The sequence below is a fragment of the Hyla sarda genome, chromosome 11 (assembly GCF_029499605.1).
Source record: "Hyla sarda isolate aHylSar1 chromosome 11, aHylSar1.hap1, whole genome shotgun sequence".
NCBI lineage: Eukaryota > Metazoa > Chordata > Amphibia > Anura > Hylidae > Hyla > Hyla sarda.
The window spans coordinates 39,802,964-39,828,619 of record NC_079199.1 but is presented as its reverse complement, the minus strand read 5'-3'; the positions used below and the strand labels follow the sequence as shown (position 1 = coordinate 39,828,619).

The following is a 25,656-nucleotide window of genomic DNA, read 5'->3' as shown; positions in this document are numbered from 1 at the left end:
AGTGTCACACAGGTTGGAGACTACGGCTCCATTAGCTGTATCTGTCCTTGTTGGACAAATGTAAAGTGTTTTCATAACTAAACCACCTCTGCTCCAACCAGTTCTTCACATGTGCTGTTGGTGCCTCACAAGTGAAAGCAGGTATTCTTGGTTTGCAGTGCCGGGTATTTATTATGCTGCAGTTGAATTTTTCTATGATTGATGGACCCGATTGTCACCTTGACATTTCAATCTCTTCCAGACACTACAGAGGGAAAACATATCGCTAAAGGCCGAGCTACAGAAGATTCAGTCTGCGAAGAGCGAACAGGTCAGGAGAGTTCAGACATGTCCTCCAGACTTATACTGAAAAATGATATTCTATTTAAAATATCTGCACTGTTTCCTTTGTCACTTGTAGCCTTGCTTCCCTGTCACTCTATGTTGACAATTCTTGGTCCATTGTCATATCGGGTAATTTGTCTCAATGGTTGACACTTCCTTATACAGATTTGTCCACAGAGACTGGCAGATTGCTGGGTGCGGTGTTATCGTATAATTTATGCAGGAGGTCACATGAACTCTCCTCCCGTCAGTCATGGATGGCCTGTTTTAAAAGGATGTTTGTCTATTCACACATACAGTAACCTACACATATTTGGTTTGCAGGATTTGAAGCAGATTTCATGATATGTGCAGTCAATTAGTTTACATTGAAATCCCCAACTTCAAATTCTGGCCCTAATTTATTAATCCGCCTGAAACCCTAATTGAGCTGTGATTGGTTGCTATGGGAAAAACCAGAGCCTCTGTGCATGAAATATGTGTAGGATACTGTACGTGTTAATAGACCTTCAATGTGTACCTATCATTTTGGCAAGCTTCTGACATGTCCTAGTGACATCAGTATATAACACAATGGGCCGTCCAGCATAGAAGTGATAATAGTGAAGATTAACGCACGATCAAGCAGAACGTCTCACGGAATAAGTATCCTATATTTTCATTTCACGTCTTCATTGACAAAAAGTGCTGGTGCATGTACAGAAGATATCACATAGTTCTCGTCTCCCGGGCCATGGCACGTCGTTTTGGGGAAGTAGCCCCCCTTACTCATACGCATGAGTAAGGGGGTTCCTTCTCTGAAACGTTGTGCCGGAACATCGGTATAAGTTATCGGCTATTGGCCTGAAAGGCCACAGATTATCGGTATTGGCCCTAAAAAATCGATATCGGTCGATCCCTATCATCTAGTGGACATTTTCTTCCTCACAAGCCCGTTAACAGGTGCGTTTCTGCTTCTAGAAGAAGCTATTGTTGTTTTTAATCCCTATCTTTTGCATTGCCATCAGATTACCATAGTAATAGTCTTGATGTTTGTGTTTTATTTCAGTCTGCTGCTTCTCAAACATTGGAACAATTGGAGAAGAGGTATATATTTTGCAGACTTCTATAGTATCCCATATTGTAATTTTATCCTATGTATAAAAAAAACAACAACCTTGTGAACAAATGTTGACCGCACTGCATACTTGTCCATGTAAAGTTCTCTAATGGATATTCATTCAGCTTTCTTGGATTCTTGAACAATATATATGTACTTGGACTGAGACACAATGATCGGATCTGCTGTTGTGGAGTCTAGGAAAGCTGAATCCATCTATGCGGGAGGCCTAATGGCGTCCTCATTTTGTTGGTATCCAGCTTTAGATAGAATTTCTAACAGTTTGAGGTGCGTTCACACATTCAGCGTTTTCATTCCAGTTATTGAATTCAAAGCCGGGAATGGGTTTGGGAAGCGTAGAAGTCTCTCTTTGAGAGAGATTCATCAAACCTGTCCAGAGGAAAAGTTTACCAGTTGCCCATAGCAACCAATCAGATCACTTCTTTCATTCTTAACAAGGCCTGAAAAAAAGAAAGAAGCGATCTGATTGGTTGCTATGGGCAACTGTTCCACTTTCCTTCTACAGGCCTTGATGGATCTCCCCCTTTGTGTCCAAAAGGAACACACCCTCAGTGCAACTTTAAGATTTGAGATAGGTGACAGCTTTATAGCTATTTACTATGGTGAATGAACCCAAATGCATCCAAAGCTACCAATTTTTCTTGCATATGATGGATATGTGCGGATTGGTTTGGGTAGTTTAATGGTTTAAAAGAAAACGGTCATCACCGTCATCCGCACAAGCTGTTGGTATAGGCTTGTAATGTGTGTGACCCTGATTAAAAGGATGCTTACCTCCGCCAGATCTCTCATTTCGTTCCGCCATTATGCTTGTTATTCAGTGCAGGCTTTGGGCACGATCACGTCACAGCTGCTGCTTTCTCACTCCGCTGGTGTTCTTAAGATTCTTGCGTTCCCTTTAGTGCTGAGGGATATGTATGCGTGACGTCATCGTGCTCCTAAGGCTAAGTTTCCACTTGGTTTTTTTCTGGCTGTTTTGGATATCTGCTACTGTAGTTTTTGAGCCAGTCAGAAATGTGTTCAAAAGGAATAGGACATATAAAGGAAGGACTTACACTTCTCCTCCCTTATGGATCCACTTCTGACTTTGGCTCAATAACTGCAGTGGCAGTTTTCCAAAAACTGCCAGTAAAAAAAAAAAAAGTGGAAACTTAGCCTTAAAGGGGTTCTCCGATGCTTACACATCTTATCCCCTATCCATAGCTATCATGCCCCCTCCCGTAGGCTTGCATTGATGGGCGGAGTGTGACGTCACACGCCGCCGGCCTTGTAGTCGCCCGTAATCAGACCCGGAGCGAACACGCTCCGGGGACTGATAACAAACGGGGTGCCGCGTGCATGATCACTGACGTCCCCAGCTGCGGGACTCCCGCGATCAGGCATCTTATCCCCTATATTTTGGATAGGGGATAAGATGTGTAAGCACTGGAGAACCCCTTTAACCTCTGCCTGTGTTTCAAGCCTGCACTGAATACGAGGTATAATGGCGGAACGGAACGACTGATCTGGTTGGGGTAAGTATCTTCTTTAATCAGTGTTACCTGCTTTAAAAGCCTGTACCAACAGGTTATGCGGGTGACACTGATGGCAGTTTTTAACTTTTTAAAGTGTCTAGTATTTAAAAACACACACAAAAATAACTTTTGACATGTAACAGGGACATGTCAAAATGTTTGATCGGACCAATTCTCAGTGCTGAGACCCCCACCGATCAGGAGAATGAGCAGGTAGTGTACTTTGCTTCCCAACTCTCAGCCATCTTTGTCTCACTGCCCCGTAGATTTATAATTGATCTTTGAGACAAAGATTGTTGAGAACTAGAGAGATAAGCAAGGTTTATCTCTTCTAATCGGTGGAGGTCACAGCACTCCGACCACAACCGATCCAAAACTTTTGACATGTCAAACGTTTTTAAAATAACAGGGACACTTTTAAGTTGGGAAAGTCTGACACCTACAGGTGGCTTTGAGAATATCACTTTCATTGCTTGTAAACAAAGGATATCTTATACCAGTGTACCACAAACTGTGGCTATTTACAGCTGTTGCAAATTGACATCTCCCACCATCTCTCAGCATGTGCGGCAACTAGAGTTGCAGGTTGGCTGCCTCTATTCCTCTACTAACTATCTATAAATATAAAGGTGTGTTAAGACCCTAGCACAATATATTTTCATACCATAAACCATTTATACAAATCTGAAATTCTCAGTAAAAATCTTCATTACTGGGTCCTTATTTTCCTGCATATTTTCCATATGGATCACTATTATTCTGCACACATATATTCAATTACAGTTGCCTGCTCTGTACCCTAAGTAAAACAGTGGACACGTGTTTCAGACAATATTTCTGTGAAACCCCAAACCATATATTTTGTCATGGCCGCTAGATCATGAATATTGGTTTTGCTGACAAAGTGACCGCTTCCATTATTTGCAGAGAAAATACAGCATCCAAAACAATACCTTTGCCCTGTTCACACCTGCTTTGGAGGTTCTGCCACAATCCACCCTCACAGATTCCGGCCAAAAAAAACTTAGGCCAGTGTTTCCCAACCAGGGTGCCTCCAGATGTTACAAAACTACAACTCCCAGCATGCCTGGACAGCCTTTGGCTGTCCAGGCATTCTGGGAGTTGTAGTTTTGCAACACCTGGAGGCTCCCTGGTTTGGAAACACTGCCTTAGGCGATATACAATAGCATGCAGCTCTAGTTTGTCTAGTAAAATGCAGGACACCATGGCAGATCCCAGCAGACCCTATTTGCCAACCAGGCTGCCTCCAACTGTTGCAAAACATGGCTGTCTCGGCATGCTGGCAGGTGTAGTTTTGCAACAGCTGGAGGCACCCTGGTTGGGAAAACACTGGTCTATGTCCATTGCACACAGGGTGTCCTTTTTACCTTTCTTGCTACTATGATGGAATGAAACAAAATAAATGCTCAATCCAGATAAGTATGAGCCCTTATTTATGTACACTTGGTAAACTTTAAGATCCATTGCTAATAGAATTGTACAAAATGTGTTTTATTTTCTCCTTTCCTCAGTATTGGGGAGAAGAATGAGAAGATCAAAGCTCTGGAAGAGAGACTTGAGGCTGAACATGGGAGGGTGACCAGCACTATCCAGGAGCATACGGTAGATGCAGCTTAATGTGAAGTTTTTAGTAGAGGATGTTGGTTTTGTTCACCGTACAGTTATTGCTGGAGAAAAGTGGTGTTAAGACTGAGCTACTGATACTCAAAGGGGTATTCCAGGAAAAAACTTTTTAATTTTTATTTTTTATCAACTGGCTCCAGAAAGTTACACCGATTTGTAAATTACTTCTATTAAAAAAAAATCTTAATCCTTTCAGTAATTATCAGCTGCTGAAGTTGAGTTGTTGTTTTCTGTCTGACAACAGTGCTCTCTGCTGACATCTCTGCTTGTCTTGGGAACTGCACAGAGTAGAAGAGGTTTACTTTGGGGATTTGCTTCTACTCTGGACAGTTCCCGGTGTCATCAGAGAGCACTTAGACAGAAAAGAACAACTCAACTTCACCAGCTCATAAGTACTGAAAGGATTAAGATTTAATAGAAGTAATTTACAAATCTGTTTAACTTTCTGGAGCCAGTTGAGATAGAGATATATAAAGTTGTTTTTTTTTTTGTTTTCCTGCATAACACCTTTTTAAGGCCAGGTTCACACTTGAGAAGCTCCGGACGGAAAGCTTAAATCCAGAGCTTCAAAGTACGGCCATCGCCGACATTGCCGTTCCCATAGACTGTAATGTCTGCGGAGCGGAAATGTTCCAGAACGTTGAACGTGTTCTGGTGAAATTTTTCAAGCGGATTTTCCAGACGGAATGTCAGTCTCGAAAACTCTGCAGTGTGCATTGTGCAGTGGTATCCCATTGCCAGCAATGAGACTCTGCTGCATCAGAATTTCTGAGCAGAATTTCAAAATGGGACATTCTGTAGTGTGAACCTGGCCTTACTGTCTCTGCCCTGATGTAGAGGATAGTCACAGACCGGGGAGATTAATATTTCCGATGTCTAAACTAAACTAATCTTCAGCGAGTTGAGAGACTGCACTCAGCTGAGATCTTCTCCCCTTTGCTTTAGCGATTGGTGGGGGTCTTGGTCCCCTATTGATCAAAACTTCTTACTTGTTGAAAGCTTTCTGAAGGTACAGTTACACTTTTTAATAGATAAGTGTGAACTAAACATTATATAAAGCCAGTGTCCTTGTGATTCCAGGCTATTCAGGGACGTAATAATGAATTACAGGCGCAGGTGCAGAAGCTGCAGGAACAGTCTCAAGATCAGGTAAGGTACCAGACACGATTTGCCTCATACTTTCTAGTATTTATATATTCATCTACTCATTGGCTTTGTTTGTGCTTTTTTTTTTTCTCTCCCTTTAGTCAAATAAAGAAGTACTTGTTCAATTGGAGAAGAGGTAACTTTTAGAAGTTCATACATATTATATATTTTTATTAAGGTAACCTGTTAACAGTTTGTTGCCCAAAGCTCAGGCCACATAATACTGGGACATCCTTCCTTATCACAACTGGCTATGATTTACTCTGAAATGCTGCAGTCAGAAATTGGGAAACTAATAACCTGGGTGGTCCCTAGAGGCTCCGCTGGGCTTGATTGACAGAATTCTTCCTCTTTGTGTATAAGTAAGGATCTATCGATCAAGCCCAGCGTGGGGGTGGTGGTGCCATCGGGCATCACCAGACTAATTCCTTATTCCTGACTTGTTTTTAAAGGTAACCTGTCATCCTGGTGCTTGAACCACAGGCCATCTGGGTGGCCTCTGTGGCTTCTCTCTACACCAACAGCCTTAAAGGGGCATTCCAGGAAAAAAAACTTTTTATATATACAAACTGGCTCCAGAAAGTTAAACAGATTTGTAAATTACTTTTATAAAAAAATCTTAATCCTTCCAATAATTATCAGCTGCTGAAGTTAAGTTGTTGTTTTCTGTCTGGCAACAGTGCTCTCTGCTGACATCTCTGCTTGTCTCGGCAACTGCACAGAGTAGAAGAGGTTTGCTATGGGGATTTGCTTCTACTCTGGACAGTTCATGAGACACGTGTCATCAGAGAGCACTTAGACAGAAAAGAAGAACTCAACTTCAGCAGCTGATAAGTACTAAAAGGGTTAAGATTTTTTAATAGAAGTAATTTACAAATCTGTTTAACTTTCTGGAGCCAGTTGGTATATAAGTTTTTTCCTGGATAACCCCTTTAAATAGAGGAGGGCGGGACTGAAGCAACATGGCCACATTAGCTGCTGTAGGCCCCGACATGATGATGTGCCCAACAGCAGAGGATGAATCAGGCTGGAAGAAGGAAGCAATAGAAGGCACCACAGCAGGGATGTGCAGAGGCTGTTTGGATTGTTTCTAACAGCTCATCTTCCCCATATCAGTAGGTTATATTCCCATGTACTTCGGCTCTAGTAGCAGCTCGTCTTAGGCTGGGTTCACACCACGTATTGTTAAATACGGCTCCCGTATACGGTTGGAAGGAGGGGGGTCGGGGCTTAATCACGGCGCCCGCACTCAGCCGTATTCGGGAACCGTATTTAATGTATGTCTATGAGCCGACCGGAGTGAACCCAGCCTTACACAGGTCCGACAGCCAACGCATCAAGCAACCCCCTAAATTGTTTGTTTTATCTTTTAATAGAAATATTTTTAGATTAAAATGTTGGTTCGTCCTATGTAATTAGGTATTTGCACAATTAGTGTCCATAGTCTAGATATCTTAGTGATATGCCTTTTGAGAATTTTAGATACCTACCCATGGCAGTAGTAAGTAGGAGTTCATCACTCTGCACGTCTAAATGAAGGAATATTTCTAAGAGATCTATATTAGGGAATTGCAGAGGTGAACATGGCGTTTGCTCATTTAGTGATAAGCAAGAGTGCTTCTGAATCTAGTAAATATTAAGAAAATTCAGCCTAATTTATGCTAATTACAGTCTTCTATTTTATGGTAACCCCTCAATATTTTCCATCTTTGAAGCATGCAAGAAAAGGATGAGAAACTGAAGACAGTTGAGGAATTGTTGGAGGCCGGACTCATAGAGGTGGCAAACAAAGAAGAGGATTTGCGGGTAATCATTCAGTGCATAGCTCCGTACTTAAAGGGGTATTCCAGGCAAAACCTTTTTTTATATATATATCATCTGGCTCCGGAAAGTTAAACAGATTTGTAAATTACTTCTATTAAAAAATCTTAATCCTTCCAATAGTTATTAGCTTCTGAAGTTTTCTGTCTAACTGCTCAATGATGATGTCACGTCCCGAGAGCTGTGCATGATGGGAGAATATCCCCATAGGAGCTGCACAGCTCCCGGGACGTGAGTCATCAGAGAGCAGTTAGACAGAAAACAACAACTCAACTTCAGAAGCTAATAACTATTGGAAGGATTAAGATTTTTTAATAGAAGTAATTTACAGATCTGTTTAACTTTCCGGAGCCAGTTGAGATATATATATATATATATATATATATATATATATAAATAAACTTTTGGCCTGGAATACCCCTTTAATTGAATTCCTTTAGTCAAGCATCCAGTAGGTCAGCCATTGTTTTCGGCACAGATAATCGGAAATATAAATATAAATATATATATATATATATATATATATATATATATATATATATATAAAAACTTTTGGCCTGGAATACCCCTTTAATTGAATTCCTTTAGTCAAGCATCCAGTAGGTCAGCCATTGTTTTCGGCACAGATAATCGGAAATTTCTCAGTTGTATAAAGTATCTACTTCTAAGAAAAAGAGGGTGGCAGAATTTATGGTCTTTCTAAAGCTTCTCTGTTTTGTTTTTATAATTTTTGTGGCAATCTAACAATAATTTAAAAAAATCAATCAATCTGTTATCCTGATCGCTGTAGTCTTATGGAAGTCTTGGGGCCCAGAGTTGCTGCGGAATTTATATATCTGAAACTCCAAGAAAAATATATAGTGGCACTACTACTACTACTCCAAAGGTATCAGGGTTTCTCAGCCAATGTAGCTCTGTCACTATAAGAGACCAAGGTCCTGGGTTTGCGGCTCTGGTGGTGCTGGGAACCAGAATTACTCAAGTCACTGCAATATTCTAATATAAAATCACACGGTATCCCGCACTTACCGCCAGACTACTCCGCTCCACATCCTTCTACGGACCCGGCTCCAGACTTCCTACAGGGCGCTCAGAGGCGACTGCCGGCGGTTTTGTGCGGTGTGCGCTTCTTCTGGCCTCGAGGCAGGTGAGCGCCCTTCAGGAAGTCTGGAGCCGGGTCCGTAGAAGGATATGAAGCGGAGTTGTCTGGCTGAAGCCTTGCGGGGAGTGCGGAATGTATACACTTATCCAGCCATTGAAGCAATCATTGGATGCAAGCTTTATTTTGACTGTCAACTAAATTGTACTCCTGTTACTACTTGTAGTGTTGTGTGTGTTTTATTTTTTATTTTATATATGTATATATTTATATATATTGCATATAAAGAATAAAAATACAAGTAGAGGTATTCTCATCTGGGACATTTATGGCATATTCACAGGGTCCTGGACTGGTACCTTTCTCCAGGCCCCCTCTAGGCACATGCTGTTTTCATCTCTCTGGCACTTACGGAATCAGTGAAGCTAACTATTCAACTCCTACTAAAGTCAATTTTGGCTAAACTGTGTATTACATCCTGCTTGGCTGGAGGCGGGTGCTGTTGGACCTTCATCTATCAGTCATTTTTTGCATATACCGTATTTTTCGCCCTATAGGACGCACCGGCGTATAAGACGCACCCAATTTATAGGTGCAAAATCTAAAAAAATAAAGATTTTGAACCCAATAGTGGTCTTCAATCTGCGGACCTCCAGATGTTGCAAAACTACAACTCCCAGCATGCCCGGACAGCCGTTGGCTGTCCGGGCATGCTGGAAGTTGTAGTTTTGCAACATCTGGAGGTCCGCAGATTGAAGACCACTGCATAGGAGGTAATACTCGCGTGTCCCCGCCGCTACGGACCCGTCACCGCTGCCCTGGATGTCGCTCCATCGCTGTCGCCGTGTCCCCGTCGCTCCGAAACGTCTCTGCTGCCAGCCGGGAATCCTCGCTCTCTGTCGCCGCCATCACGTCATTACACACGCCGACGCACGTACGCGACGATGTGATGACGAGGAAGGAGAGCGCCGGCCATGCAGGGGATCCCTGAATGGAGAAGACACCGAGGAGGCAGGTAAGGTCCCTCCCAGTGTCCTGTAAGCACTAACCCGTTTATTCAGTCGGGCTGTTCGGGACCGCCGCGGTGAAATCGTGGCGGTCCCGAACAGCCCGACTGAGCAGCCGGGTTAGTGTCACTTTCCCTTCAGTCGCGGCGGTCAGCTTTGATCGCCGCGTCTGAAGGGTTAATACAGGGCATCACCGCGATCGGTGATGTTCTGTATTAGCCGCGCGTCCCGGCCGTTGATGGCCGCAGGGACCGCCGCGATAGGGGTGTATTCGCCGTATAAGACGCACCGACTTTCCCCCCAGTTTTGGGGAAGAAAAAGTGCGTCTTATACGGCAAAAAATACGGTACTTTTGAATGTGCCATTTATTTCCCAGATCAAAATACCATTTTAGGGTAAGTTCACACATACGCAGAGTTGATGCGCTGGATTTTCTGCTGCAGATTTCAATGTAAACTGACTGAACACAGCTTAATATCCTGCACATCAAATCTGTGCAGAATACTGTACGTGTGAATAGACCCTTATGTGTATAATATACAAGCAATATGAAATAGAAACTCCTTTTGTTTTATCAATAGAATCTTTATAGATCTTGTTTTTGTAGGTGTGAATTACCTTTTTATTAATTTTTCATTATTTATTTTATTTATTTTAAATAAAGTTGCTGAGGGATGAAAATGCATCTTTAAGAATGGATTTGCAGAATCTCAAGGCACAACACAACGACCAGGTAACTGTTAGATGACATGCCAACCGCTGCCAGACACCTATAAAGTCACTATCACTATGCAGTATTTTGGTCAGTATTTTGGTCAGTATTTTGGTCAGTATTTTGGTCAGTATTTTGGTCAGTATTTTGGTCAGTATTTTGGTCAGTATTTTGGTCAGTATTTTGGTCAGTATTGTGGTCAGTATTGTGGTCAGTATTGTGGTCAGTATTGTGGTCAGTATTGTGGTCAGTATTGTGGTCAGTATTTTCCATTAGCATTTATAAGCCAAAGCTAGGTGTGGAACGTACACAAAGAAAAATGATGATGGAAAAGTTTCCCCTTCTTCAGATTTTGGCTTAGGGGTCCGACCGCTGGGGCCCCCTGCGATCTCTCTGTACGGGGGCCAGGCTCTCCGGCCAGATAGCCGACACGCCCCCTCAATACATTTCTATGGCAGAGCCGGAGATTGCCGAAGGCAGCGCTTCGGGTCTGCCAGAGAGTTGTATTGAGGGGGCGTGTCGGCCGTCGCTTTGTGCGGAGGTCGACACGCCCCCTTCCCACGGGCTGTCGGGGCTCCGTACAGGAGATCGCAGGGGGCCCCAGCGGTCGGACCCGCCGCGATCTCAAACTTATCCCCTATCCTTAGGATAGGGGATAAGTTGTTCACCACTGGGTCACCACTGGACTACTCCTTTAATACTATATTTGATGAGAATTGCTGTTATATTATTTTATTAATATATGTTATATAATGAATTATATATGTTGCTTTAGGTATCCCTCACTTCTGTGGTGGACGATCTTAAAAATGTGTAAGTACATTTTATTTTATATTGGCTTTTTTTTATTGAAGTTACCGTTATCCAATCTGTGGCCAGCTTAACTAACTAAAATGGATATATTTTGTAAAAAAAAAAAAAATGAATTTAGCAACTCTAAATATTTTTGCTGACACCTTGAAGACCATGCTGTATGGAGGCATACTGTCTCGTGTATTTCAAGCATTGCTCTAATATTTGTTTGTTATGGTTGCTTAAAGACAGCTCTAGACTTGACCTGAATTGACAGCTGTCCATTCACGTCATCAGACCCCAGTGTCATACCGGGACCTAAGACCCTAATACATACACACAAAGGCATCTGTATGGCCCTAGTGTGTTCCCAGCCATACAGTTTGATTAAAATGTGTATTAAACCCTTATGTTTTATAAAGACTTTATATGTAGAATGTTGATTATCTTTAAGGATCCATGAGAAGGACGGCAAGATAAAATCTGTAGAAGAACTTCTACAGGCTGAGCATCTGAGAGCTGACAAGGAGGGGAGAAGTGTACAGGTATTACCATATAGCCAGCCTTTGCATTGGTTGACTGCCCCCCTCAGTGCTGCCCCCCTCAGTGTGTGATGTATTATAGTTGTTATGCCTAGATTATTTCTGTAGTATGTGAAAATATGCTTGTGGGACATTTAAATCCATGCTACACAAGGATGGGCCACATCTGCGAGCTATTTTTTTAAAAAATCATTACTATCAGTTGAAAAGAATTGACATATTGTTCAAACATGTCAAAAGTTTTGGTTGTATCAGGTCTGTCCTGAGACCGGCTGAGATCGCTAGCTGTAAGCCAGTGAGGAAGTTCACGGCAGTGGGTGCCTCACTCTTTGGCTGTTAGAGCAATCCAACCTTTTCGCTATATAAATCAGCGAGAAGGTCACATCTGGCGTCCAGTAAAGAAGTTGAGCGTGATCTTGCGCACTTCCCAGGCTTCTAACTAGCGATCGCTGCGGTTCTCAGGAGTGAGACCTGGTGCAATCAAATCTTTTGACCTGCCTGGGCAACATGTCAAAAGTCTTATGAATCATAGTAACACTTTAAAATCTTTGGCTTATAGACCTAGAAACCTGAGCGCAGGCCACCCCATGAGACATCCCTGCTCTAATACTTCATATACAAAGGGGATTGTCTATATGAAACAGCCCCTTGGTGACATTACCAAATCACTATGCCCTTGTGGAGAGCTGTCAGCCACATATTCATATTCCCTACCAGAACTTCCAGGCCAGCTTTAGACTACCACTTCCTCCCTTTATATCATTGTTTCCCAACCAGGGTGCCTCCAGCTGTTGCAAAACTGCAACTCCCAGCATGCCCGGACAGCCAAAGGCTGTCCGGGCATGCTGGGAGTTGTAGTTTTTCAACAGCTGAAGGCACCCTGGTTGGGAAACCCTGCTCTATATAGTTAGTTAAAGGGGTATTCCAGGAAAAAACTTTTATATATATCAACTGGCTCCAGAAAGTTAAACAGATTTGTAAATTACTTCTATAAAAAAATCTTAATCCCTTCAATAATTATCAGCTGCTGAAGTTGAGTTGTTGTTTTCTGTCTGGCAACAGTGCTCTCTGCTGACATCTCTGCTTGCCTCAGGAACTGCACAGAGTAGAAAAGTTTTGCTATGGGGATTTGCTCCTAAACTGGGCGGTTCCCGAGACGCATGTCATCAGAGAGCACTTAGACAGAAAAGAACAACTCCACTTCAGCAGCTCATAAGTACTCAAAGGATTAAGATTTTTTAATAGAAGTAATTTACAAATCTGTTTAACTTTCTGGAGCCAGTTAATATATAACAAAAAAGTTTTTTTCCTGGATAAAATCTGCAAGTCTATGACTGCCGCCAGGGTCACGGTAGCAGCAGACGTCCACACACACAGTCCTAGGGAGTAAAAAAAAAAAGCTTTGAGGGCTGAATGTAGGTATCCTTTAAAACTATACCTGACAATAATTTAGGGTTGTAGTAGGAAGTGCAAATACTTCAGATTTTGTTCATTTGCTCATGTACATTATCATCAGGTTAATAATATCAGATCTTTAGTTATGTTTCCTTGCATGTTACATTGTGGTTTGCACCTACATCTCATCACATGAGCTTTAGCCCATTTACTGTATTTTAATTTTACAGTCACTATCGATGGTAGTAACTGGATTATTCTTCACTAATAAAAGAGAAACTTTTGCTGCTGTATTAAAGACCTTGGGTAAATGGGCTACTGCACATCCACTTAGTTTCTCTGTCGCTCTTCATTGGGGGACACCTATACTGATGGGTATATGCTCTTGCCACTAGGAGACACTGACACTACGATATACCTGCCCACTGGAAGTGAGGTAATCGGTTTTAGCTTGTGTCAGTAGGAGACAAGACACAGGTCTGGGAGCTCCACAGACCGGGTCTTTTTTTATTTAATTTTTTAAATCAGTTTCTAGTAAGGGATGTTTAGTTCAGGAGCATGGCACTACTTGTTCCCCCAAATGCAACAAAGGGGCACGAAACATAAGAGTATGGGCCGTCAACCCCTTATCACCAACGGCCAGTGCTTGGAGGTTTTACCATGGGTCTGGTTCTCCCACTTGCCCCTGCTCGCCCCGCTATCTCAGGGTGTGATGCAGCGTGGCCATAAGCTGGTTGAAGACTTCAGAGTGAGTATAAGAAGCCATGGGTGAGTATGTACTGCAACCCCCCTTCCCCCCAGTTTCTCAGCCGCAATTACACGCAGCTGTGCTGGGCCAGACCCCCTCATGGCCTCTGGCCCCATTCTGGAGGGGACAGTCCGGTGAACCTTCTCTCCCCCCCTCTTCGGGCCATGCATTTCTAACCCACATGTATTGCGGCCAGGCACAGTACCCTGGTCACGTTATCTTCGCTACCAGCCGGAGACTCTATGCTGCTGCCCCAGTTTCAGTCTCTGGGGCAGCGGGTCTTTTAACCCGTGCAGATGTCTGCTTCCCCAGTGGGGGCGTTATCTGCCCACTTACTACCTTGTGCAGCCAGGCACAGTGTCCTGGCTGCGTTCTTTATTAGGCTGATATCGGAGACCTACAGCTGCAGGCAGTGGGTCTCCTGACCGCGTTCTAAGACTGCGATCTTATAGACTGACCGGAGACCTACAGCTGCAGGCAGTGGGTCTCCGGTCCCAGGCTTACTTCTATCATTGCGGCCCACAAGGCCGGCCGCCCTTCAGTGCGGGCACACCAGCCTGCTTACTGCTCCCCATGCGGCCAGGCGCTTCCCCGGTGGGGGAGGAACTGGACCCGTCTTTCAGACAGTTCCCCAGCCCTTTTCCGGTAATGGCCGCAGATTGTGCATCCGGCTGGGTTCCGCATCTTACCACAAGCTCCCCCCTCCCCAGTGCTTCTCCTAGTCTGAGGCCGGCTGTGGGGGTGGTGTTCTTCTCGCATGCCCCCACTTCTCAGCGGGCTGTGCGGTCTGTAAAAAGTTTAAAAATAAGACCATTTGGTGGTGGTTGGCGCAATTACAGCCTTGGCCTGTTTTTACCAGTTTAATATCTGCAGGGTACCTTTTCAATGGATGGAACCGCTTTATCCTTTCAGTCACCCTGTACCGTGGCCTGCTTTAGACTATTTACATTGTCAGTTGAGGTATGCCTTTGGCAAATGTTTTCTGCAGGGTTCTCACACTGTCAGGGAACATACGTGCACCGACGTGGCGGGGTACTGCCAGGGATTTCTCAATCTCTTGGAAACTGTTGGAAATATATTGTGTCTACCACTAAGTGCCATGCCATGTCATGCCTGTCATGCCCATGGCCGAATTCCAGTCCCTCCCTACCGAGGCAAGACACTGGTCGAATGCCCTTGCAAGAGTTTCCTTTTTTTTTTTTTGTATTCCTAGCAGACGCTAAGGACACTGTCAGGTCTGCCGGTCACCCATCATGGGGGTGTTCTGGTGTGTCATACAATATAATTCCCTCGTGATCCCCCCCGTCTAGTGCAAGGTCTCCGTGGATTGGTCCTGATGTCGGTATGTCGGACAGTAATCTCACCTGTCACTCATCTCTCAGCTGCCACTCCGGTACCCCACTGCTGATGCAAGGTGTCCGACGGAGTGACCCGTTGTCTGTGGACCCATACCAGTAAGACAGACAGTGGTCTGCATGGTTTCCTCCACCGCCTGCCACTCCTCACACAGCTGATGTATCTGCGGCTGGAGTTCAGGTACCCCACTGCTGTGTGTGGTGTCTGAAGGAGTGCCCCTTTGGATACTATGGACCCTAGATCCTAGCCTCCTCCGATCTCCCAAGGTGGTGGGGATACTATCTATAGCTCCTAGGCCTCCCCTCCCTTCCACATGCAGCAGTGGAGCACAGTAATCGATTATCTGGCTGTCCCCTTTTATCCAGCGCCTGGAAGTTTTCTTCTTCAGCCAAACTGTTGTCTGCACAGTCTCCATCGCTGTCGGTCTCCCATATCTGGGCTGCAACAGGCTTTGTCAGGTTTGGGTTGTTTTGGTCCTACTATTGCCCTCCTCCTCCCTCAGTGCAATCTCCTTGGAGGGGTTTGTTCCTCCTTCCTTGTCCATTGCACTGCACTGACACTACAGTCTTCTGGAATAACCTTCCCTTTTGTTTCCTCCTCCTTTCCCGTTGTGATGGGATGTTGCTCCTGTCCGCTCAGACCGCTGGTATTCATGTCTGGTTAGTCTCCTTGTCTTGGTCACTATCGTAGTATGCTGTGGCGTTTCTTCTTTTCTAGATCTGCCCTTCTGGTTCTTTGGGCCTCGGGGATGGTTGTGGTCTCTGGCAGGTTAGCTCTCCTGGCCCGACTTCTCTGCGGTCCCGTTTGTCCGGTGGTCTTTCTATACCGCACTTCTTGTCTTGATGTAGAAGTTTGTCACCCGGAGCATTTTGCGGACGTTGGGTTTACTTACTGTACAGGTGTACGTCTTCCAGGCAACTCTGGAACCTCAGTTTCCCATGTCGGACGTTCCGGTGTTCCGGGATGCCCCTTTTCAGGGCATTCCGCTCCCTTTTAGGCCTTATTCCTTTCCTCCTTCAAGAGTCAATGTACTCCTGGGGTGGTGGGTGTTCGGGTCATCCGGATTACTTTACTCGAGCTTCTTTTGCCTCCCAGGTGCTTGCGGCGGGCCCCTGGGACTGAGGTTTTTGGTCTGCAGCTGTTCTGGGCATTGATTTTCTGCACCAGGCCTCTTCACAGCCAGTCTCCAACCCACTTTCTTTTTTCCAGTGTTTTTCTGGTCTCCACCTCCTGTACTCTCCTTCTGCTCAGGCGTACGCTGCTCTCCCTGGCGTTTTTTTCCGCCATGTTCTCTTGACTTAGTTGACTCTGGATGGGGTTCTCTTATTTGTGCCCTTTTCCATTTTTGTTTCCCAGACGGGTTAGCCTTCTGTCTGGTTCTGTGTTCCTTGGAGTTGATTCCTACCTCCTCCCGAAATGGTTCCGGCCCTTCTGACTTCCTAGTCGACCTTTTCTTCTTGTCTCTCCTTATGGACCATGGCTTTGGAGTCTCTACATAGGATGGTCTCTTCCTTGGCGTCTTAGTCCTTCTCCATGGACTGGGTTCTTCCGGGAGCTCAGTTTGTGGGCCTCGGTGGTCTCTGCCCAGGATCTCATCTGCAGGCCTTTCGGTCAAGGGGGTTCGGTCTCTTGACTGATTCCCCTTTTGCTGTTGGTTGTTTTTCCCTCTCTAGGGACTGCTTTGGTGCGTCCCATCAGTATCTGTGTCCCCAATGAAGAGCGACCGAGAAAAGGAGATATTTTTTGTACTCACTCTAAAATCTCTTTCTCATAGCCTTCATTGGGGACACCACACCCACCCATTTCTTCATTCTTTGTCCGGATTTTATTTTCCGGTCCTTGTTTTTTTTTTTATCCGGGATTCCTTTCTGGGGTGCTTCAGTCATATTTCTTTGTTGGCTTCTCCTACTGCTTGGTGACAAAACAGATTACCTCACTTCCAGTGGGCGGGTATATCCTGCCACGGAGGAGCGAACCTTTTTTCCTAGTGTCAGCGCCTCCTAGTGGCAAGAGCATATACCATCATTATAGGTGTCCCCCAATAAAGGCTACGAAAAAGAGAGATTATACGGTGAGTTAAAAAAAAATCTCCTTTTTTGCATGGCATTGTGTTGTGGTCTCGTTTTCCATTTGTCTTGTTTTCATTGTTGTAAAGGAATTGACTAAAGAAATAGAAGCTCTGAAGGAAGCATTGGCAAGTAGCCAGCTTGAGAAGGCTGAACAGGTAACTTCCAGATACTTTACTGTATCTAGAAATGTGTAAAAACCTATTCAACCTCTTATGTGTGATATTAAATGTGTAAGTGGTAAAATCTGCCCAAAAAAACCCACAAGATACTGCTGTACAGTGATGGGGAATGTGGCTTAAAGAATGTAGCTGGTTCATTCTGTGGATCTATAAAGGGTTATCTATACTGTTAGAACCTGGGAAAATGATAGAAACTAGCCAGCAGCTGATATAAGTATTGTGGCTGCAGCACTTGTAGGAGCACTATAGCTTCTTCAGACAGCTGATCAGACAGTTAGACCCCCACCAATCTAAGGCCATGTTCACAAGGAGTAAAATGTGCGGAATGTCTGGAAAACACAGAGGGACACTTTGCACATTTGAACAATTCCCAGTGTCTCATAGAAGGCAATGCATTTATGAGCGGTAACCGCAGAAAGAGACATGCCTATTCATTCTGCGGACGCAAGAATCAGGACATTTTCTGTGTGCACAGTGGAGCAGAATCTCATGAATTCAATGGGACTCTGCCGCCGCGGGATGTTCATGCAGAGAGTGAACATACCCTAATATGGATGCCCTACCGTAAGGATAGACCTTTTCGTTTTTAGGGTGCATTCACATCACGATATTGTCATCTTGTTTTGAATCAGTTTTTTGTTTTTAATTTATACCTCAGAAACTGACAAAACTGTATTCTATAGTGTGCTCAGTACGGTTTGCATTGACTAGTACAAAACTGGATACATCTTTTTAACGATTGGTGTAAATTTTTATTATTGGTCAGTGTATACGGCAAGCAATATGGTTGTGTACGGTTTCCAAAAGCATGGTGTGAATTCACCCTCAGAGTGCTGAATGACCCTTTTTAAATCTGCACTTTTCCACTTTTCTTTATTATGTATGTTTTACATTTTACAGAAAATCTTCAGCAAACTTTTTGAAGTTACGCTTAGTGATTTGGAACATTAGGGTGTTTCAGATCTTTTTTTTTTTATTTTTTTTAAATTTTATTTTTTTATATAATATATATTTTGTAAATTGTATTTGCATTTATAAAGGTTTAGTTTGCTCCAGTAGCTGTTAATCTCCTCTATATTTGTGCCCTGCACATTTTTCTTTTCACATTATAATTGCTTTTTTTTTTTTTTTTTTTTTACACTTGTGGGTTCAGTCCTGACTGTATATTTTTGCCTTTTAGGTCTCCACTACTACACTAATTCAGGAGCTTCAGAATCAGTAAGTATATAGGGCATAATCCAGGCCAGAAGCCGTGATGAGTTCTCCCTCAGACTATACTACGACATCTTTGGTCCCTTACTTCTGCAGCTGCCTCCACCCTTTACAGCAGCATCCCCCTCATGTAATACTGCTGCCCTGCTGCTACTCCATGTGCCCCTATTACTGTACCCACAGCACCAACCAATACTTGCAAATCCTATGCGTCAGATTTAGATAGTAGTGTATATGTATGTGTGTGTGTGTATGTATATGTGTATATATATATATATATATATATATATATATATATATATATATATATATATATATATATATAATGTAATCACAAAAGAAACACCACAGCACTCTTAAATAATGATTAGGATATTGTGTAGCTTTATTCCATGGGGTGGTGCGGTATTTCTTCTGCACCTGTATCTGGGCTGCATGAAACAATCAATGTGCACAGTCACTAGGCAGATGGACGCACAAAGCAGCACACTTCACATGTCTATCTTTCCCGCGGGTATCGGGGTGCAAGACAGCCCTAGAATTAAGGTATCCATACAATAATTTGAGTGAGAAAATAAATGGGCCGCACTAACCGGATTCTCCAGCAGAAAGAATCCGGTGAGTGCGGCCCGTTTATTGTCACTCAAATTAATATACATATATGTACTTTTATTTGCCCATTATTTGGATGGTTATCTTGAAACATACAGTAGAATTCTGTCTATTGGTTGTAGGTTTTAGTTTTATGTCCTATCAGAAGTGTGTGACCACATCTGATGTCTTTGATATTCTATAGATTAAAGGGCAAGGAAGAGAGCTTAAAGGGAATAGAAGAACGGTTTAATGAACGTGAGAAGGTGATCCTGGAAAGGGAAAGACAGATTGAGGTAAGTTATCTCTGTTTAGGTCATTGCCCTTATATAAAGTTTTATCCTTTGGGACAGATATTTTCTTGGACTTCCTATTAGTCGTCATCTTGTACAGTGTCTGTTCTGTGGTCGGAAATGGCTGCCTACTTGGAATGATTGACTGCTCAGCCTGTTAGCTGTAGTACCAGGAGCGCTGGCATGTATGGAGGTGCTGCAGTTCCTGAATAAACAATAAAAAGGCTACAACATTTTTTGTCCTGATGATTGGGATGGATACTGGGGGCGTCAGTCCCCCTCTGATCAGACACCTGTAGGGCACATCCTGTTGAGGAGAAATGTATTTTTTTTTTTATTAACTAAGAGGATGATTTTTATTTTCTTAGGATCTACAGAAGGAAAGTCAGCAGCTAAAAATTCACATTGAAGAAGCAAAGCAGCAATTCAAGCAGGTATAGCACATTGTATGCTTTCTTAAAGGAGACCACCCAGAATTAATATAGAAATGGATGTTTATTGTATACTGGACATAGAAATGTTTTTAGTAAATTATTTCTATGAGGAATTATCAAGGCTTGAAGCAGAACTGCTGCTGGGGTCTTATGATGACCACTTCTGCCTGTTCTACCACTATCCACACCGTTCTGTATTATCTTAAATCTTTGACGTCGCTGTAAATGGTGAATTGGGCCCCAAAAGTCCCTATGACAAAACTGACAGATCAAAACAGGATAAGTCATGAGATCCACTCAGAGGCTTTGATCCTGTAACATTAAGAACTGATAACTCAGCATAGAAGTAGTAAAACCGCATTCATATTATACAATGTCTTTTTATGTTCTACTTCGGAAATTCTTTCAAGGTACACTGGCCTTCCTTTAAGATATTCTTCTAGAATATTATTCAAAGTAGTGACCATTTTATATTTGTTCCTTTACTTTGTAGCAAGAGTCATCATCATCATCAGGAGTGCAGGAGCTTCAGAGGATGTAAGTGTATTTAATTTTATGTGGACAGAAATCTCCCGATCCCCATATACACGTGTAGGGAAGGGAGCTCTTCCATATGTAGAGAGTCGGTACACCTCCATATACCCAGGACAATTGACCTCACAATTGATAGGGGGTCCCAGCTGTTAGAACAGTGTTTCCCAACCAGGGTGCCTCCAGCTGTTACAAAAACTAAAATTCCCAGCATGCCCAGACAGCTGTTGGCTTTCCGGGCATTCTGGGAGTTGTAGTTTTGCAACAGCTGGAGGCGTGCTGGCTTAGAAACACAAGTAAGGACAGAGTGTGCTTGAACTGATACATTGTAACAAACCTATTAACAAGTAATCAAGTCAGTGTTTCCCAACCAGGGTGCCTCTAGCTGTTGCAAAACTACAACTCCCAGCATGCCCGGACAGCCTTAGGTTGTACGGGCATGCTGGGAGTTGTTGTTTTGCAACAGTTGGAGGCACCCTGGTTTGGAAACACTGTTAGTCACTAGTCAGCTAGTTGTCACCTATCCTGTGGGTAGAGATTGCATTTAATCTTCGAATAACCCCTATAAATAGGGACATGTTCATACATTGCAATGATGTTTGTTTTTTATCTGTGGAGCACATTGTAATGTACACTAATAGAAAAACTGTCATAATCCTTTTTTTGGGGGGTATGACTCATGAACATGTATGGTGCCCCTGGGTGTCACTAGAAGACTGTACAGGAGGAGAGATGATAGTAACAGATATACAGTCCTTCCTTCCACAATTACTTGCTGCGTCTTTACCTCTTCTCCTTCATAGGGTAGTAAAAAGTCACACATTCATGCAGATCCCTAACTGCAAATCCCTAACTTCACTGGGGCCAGTGAATTATAAATATGCATGGGGGGCATACATTTGAGGGTCAAAGTAGGAGTTTCCAAAACCCCACCGGGAGCCTTGAATGGCTCCTCGGTGCCGGCCATTCAGGGCTCCCGGCAGGGGATTTCAAAATCAAAGTTTACACAGTAGTATATACATCGTAGGGGAGCGCAGCATGCCGCCCGCTCCCCTGCTTTATAACTGCTGATCGCATCGGGTGTCAGAAGTGTGACCTGATGCAATCAATCCCTTATCCCCTGTACTACTACCCCCAACATGGAACAGATGCTGTTCCATGATGAGGGTAGTAGTAGTACAAATATGTAGCCTCCCCAGCCGCCTGCAGACTCCCGCAGCCAGGGAACTACTACTCTCATCATGGAAAGGAGTCTGTTCCATGATGAGCGTAGTAGTAGTCTGGCTGCAGGCGGCTGATACAATGGCTGTGCGAACGTAGCCTTATGGTGACCGTACAGCAAAGTAGTTAATTCTTTCTGACACTTTGGTACATGTGCTCCTTGATCTATATTTGCGTTAAAAATGTCGGCAATGCGCAAAGTTTGACAGTGTTTACAAACCTTGCGCAGGTAATAATTTGTGTCCACTGCATTTTTCGCTCCACAGTGCACAAACAATAGACAACATCTGAAAATGTTCCACCAAAAAGACGCACAAAAGAGACGTAATGAGTGACACTGCGCAAAATTGTTTCAAAAAATAAACGTCAAAAAGGGGTAAAATCATTGATAAATGTCCCCCATTGAAACTTTGTTTTTCTACCCATAGAGTGGAGCAACAGAATGAGAAAATCAAGAATATGGAGGCAGCTCTTTCTGAGAAAGAAGCAAATATAACTTTCACATCTCAGGAACTAACGGTAAATTAAAATGCTGCAGAAAAGGCCACCATGATGTAAAGAAACCGCTCTGACTAGTTTATTTTTGTTTAATAGGGTCTGAAAAAAGAAAATGAAATTTTGAAAATTCAGGCCTGCGATCTACAGAAGACATATGATCAACAACTACGACAGGTGTGAATTGTGCTTAGACTCTTTAAGCGCTTTTTGTTAATTTATTTATAGCCATTGTGACCTGGGAATGAGCAAAGGACTAGAGATGAGCGAACTTACAGTAAATTCGATTCGTCACGAACTTCTCGGCTCGGCAGTTGATGACTTATCCTGCATAAATTAGTTCAGCTTTCAGGTGCTCCGGTGGGCTGGAAAAGGTAAATGTAGTCCTAGGAGACTCTCTTTCCTAGGACTGTATCCACCTTTTCCAGCCCACGGGAGCACCAGAAAGCTGAACTAATTTATGCAGGAAAAGTAATCAACTGCCGAGCGGAGAAGTTCTTGACGAATCGAATTTACTGTAAGTTCGCTCATCTCTAGTAACGGACAATAAACTGTGTTGTCTGATCCTGCACCCATCTTCTCTGTATTTCTTGATAACCTTTCAAATAATTATGGGACACATAAAAGGAATTGGACTGTATCATTGATATACTTAAGTCTACATTGGTGCTGTAGACATATTAGAAGGTTTAGATTATTTTAAAAGTTTCTTCTTTATTTTCTAAAGCACCAAAAATGAAAGTGACGAATTCCCTTCGTATAATGTTATATATTATACTGTTAATGATTTACTTACAGTACATTGTCTCGTAACAAGCCTCGCGTCTCGGCTGTTGATTATTTTAGTCTGCGTAAAGAAGTTCAGCTTTCAAAGTGCTGTAGTGGCCTGAAAAAGTCCGGGATTACAGGCCACTGGAACACTTGGAAAGCTGAACTAATTTATGCAGGTTCGTTACGAGCCAATGTGCTGTAAATTCACTCAACTCTAATCCTAAGTGATGATCCCATGTATGGCAGATAGATGGTATAAGTCCAGTGTATTCTAACCAGTGTGCCTCCAGCTGTTGCAAAATCACAAATCCCAGCATGCACAGACAGCCTTTGACTGTCCAGGTATGCTGGCAGTTGTAGTTTTGCAACAGCTGCAGGCACACTGGTTGGGAAACACTAATATTAAACTTGATATTCAGCAATTCCCTAATTCATACAACAGTGTTCCCCAACTTGTGACTCTAGCTGTTGCAAAAATACCACTTCCATTAGCTGGTCAGGGCAAAATGGGGGTGGTGGTTTTGCGACAGTGCAGAGCTATAGGTTCGGAAACACTGCTATGCAGGAATATGTTCACTAAGTGTACGTTCACACACACAGGATGCTACGCAGATTTGATGCGCAGGATTTGTAAACTGCAGATTAGAAGCTGTGCTCAGTCATTTAGTTTACATTGAAATCTGCAGCAGAAAATCCTGCGCATCAAATCTGCGTACCGTATTTTTCGCCCTATAGGACGCACCGGCGTATAAAACGCACCCTATTTTTAGGTGCAAAATCTAAAAAATTTAAGATTTTGAACCCAATAGTGGTCTTCAACCTGCGGACCTCCAGATGTTGCAAAACTACAACTCCCAGCATGCCCGGACAGCCGTTGGCTGTCCGGGCATGCTGGGAGTTGTAGTTTTGCAACATCTGGAGGTCCGCAGATTGAAGACCACTGCATAGGAGGTAATACTGACGTGTCCCCGCTGCTCCGGACCCGTCACCGCTGCCCTGGATGTCGCTCCATCGCTGTCGCCGTGTCCCCGTCGCTCCGGAACGTCTCTGCTGCCGGCCGGGTATCCTCGCTCTCAGTCGCCGTCATCACGTCGTTACGCACGCCGACGCACGTACGCGACGACATGATGACGAGGAAGGAGAGCGACGGCCATACAGGGGATCCCTGAACGGAGAAGACACCGAGGGGGCAGGTAAGGTCCCTCCTGGTGTCCTGTAAGCACTAACCCGGCTATTCAGTCGGGCTGTTCGGACCGCCGCGGTGAAATCGCGGCGGTCCCTGAACAGCCGGGTTAGTGTCACTTTCCGTTCAGACGTGGTGGTCAGCTTTGATCGCCGTGTCTGAAGGGTTAATACAGGGCATCACCGCGATCGGTGATGTCCTGTATTAGCCGCGGGTCCTGGCCGTTGATGGCCGCAGGGACCGCCGCGATAGGGGTGTATTCGCCGTATAAGACGCACCGGCTTTTTCCCCCCAGTTTTGGGGAAGAAAAAGTGCGTCTTATACGGCGAAAAATACGGAAGGTGTGAACTTGAATTGATCTAGAAATCCCAGCTTACTAGTAAATCACAATACCCATCAAAGGCAAATATACCACACGGTTGTGTTACACACCATTGCTTCAAGAAGCCAGTTCCATATCTGGTCAGAGAACTCTGTTGTGTCTATGTTGTAAGTCTCAGATAGAAATAATAGTTTGTGGTGAACGTGCTGGTTTACTGTGACTTTCTCACCCAATTTTAGGTTTCTTCAGTTGCTAAAAGTGATGAATTAATAGAAGCGTAAGTAAAGTGACCAATGTCCTATTCTGTTCATTCTTGAGTAATTTCTTTGTCAGGTTTCTATTGCTTTTTGAGGGCCAAAATGCTATACTAGGTTTTTAGTTTTTTTTTTTTTTTTGTAAGTTAAAAGGAATCTATTTTCTAGATTTTGTGTTTTCCTGATAAAGAGACAGCTATTCTATTTTCTGATTATTATTTTTTTGTGTGTGCACATTATTATGCCAGTTGCCATATTACCTAAGCCGTTTTAAACAGCATTTAGTGATATGCTTTACAGCAGCACTCGTGTACATATACAGCAATGGACAGGACCTGTCCCATTCTAATAAATTTCGGACGCTACTGTGCTCTTTGTGAACTAGTCACAGGTCATGAAGGGTACGCTCATCGGACTGATCCACTCAGTCAGATAGGGTACAAAACCCTTTAGCTCCTGTGCATGGGAAGGGCAGTTAATTAAAAAGAACACCCCTAAACTGAAGCCACTCTAAGCTTTCAGCTTTCAATGTCTTGGGAGGCCACAGAACCTCTTTAAAGCAAAGAATTGATTTGCAGGGATGCTACCTCCAATACGTGGCACTAGAGAGCAAGCTCTTTGCTTTTCTGGGAGAGAGAGCTACTTGCATATTCTTTTACACAATGAAGCACAAATGGCCTATAACACTCCACACTCCTTTTGTCCCTTTCATTAGGAGAAGCATTGCCACCTCAGTCTATGTTGTAACGACATTCGTAGACATAAAGTATAATTGCCCATGTAATATACAGATATGCAGGGTCCTTTTAAACCTCTATACAGAGATTTTGGCTGATTGAAAGGGTCCCAAGTGGAGAACTATGGATGTTGAACCAAGACCA

General features: G+C 43.6%; 1 protein-coding gene across 7 annotated transcripts in view; it reads left to right on the top strand.

Moving 5' to 3' along the window:
* The window catches only part of KTN1 (kinectin 1), a 139,204-nt gene that overhangs the window by 82,304 nt on the left and 31,244 nt on the right, over window positions 1–25,656 (top strand). For 6 of the 7 annotated variants that reach the window (XM_056547059.1, XM_056547054.1, XM_056547058.1 and 3 more), the window contains exons 18-34: window positions 242–310; window positions 1,373–1,410; window positions 4,491–4,581; window positions 5,683–5,751; window positions 5,850–5,884; window positions 7,464–7,554; window positions 10,340–10,408; window positions 11,163–11,200; window positions 11,634–11,724; window positions 17,376–17,444; window positions 18,649–18,686; window positions 19,477–19,567; window positions 19,933–19,998; window positions 20,492–20,535; window positions 22,179–22,269; window positions 22,345–22,422; window positions 24,761–24,798. In XM_056547059.1, coding sequence (XP_056403034.1) covers window positions 242–310; window positions 1,373–1,410; window positions 4,491–4,581; window positions 5,683–5,751; window positions 5,850–5,884; window positions 7,464–7,554; window positions 10,340–10,408; window positions 11,163–11,200; window positions 11,634–11,724; window positions 17,376–17,444; window positions 18,649–18,686; window positions 19,477–19,567; window positions 19,933–19,998; window positions 20,492–20,535; window positions 22,179–22,269; window positions 22,345–22,422; window positions 24,761–24,798 — 1,106 coding nt within the window. The remainder of the gene's footprint in view (window positions 1–241; window positions 311–1,372; window positions 1,411–4,490; window positions 4,582–5,682; window positions 5,752–5,849; window positions 5,885–7,463; window positions 7,555–10,339; window positions 10,409–11,162; window positions 11,201–11,633; window positions 11,725–17,375; window positions 17,445–18,648; window positions 18,687–19,476; window positions 19,568–19,932; window positions 19,999–20,491; window positions 20,536–22,178; window positions 22,270–22,344; window positions 22,423–24,760; window positions 24,799–25,656) is intronic. The other variant, XM_056547055.1, reaches the window with a different exon arrangement.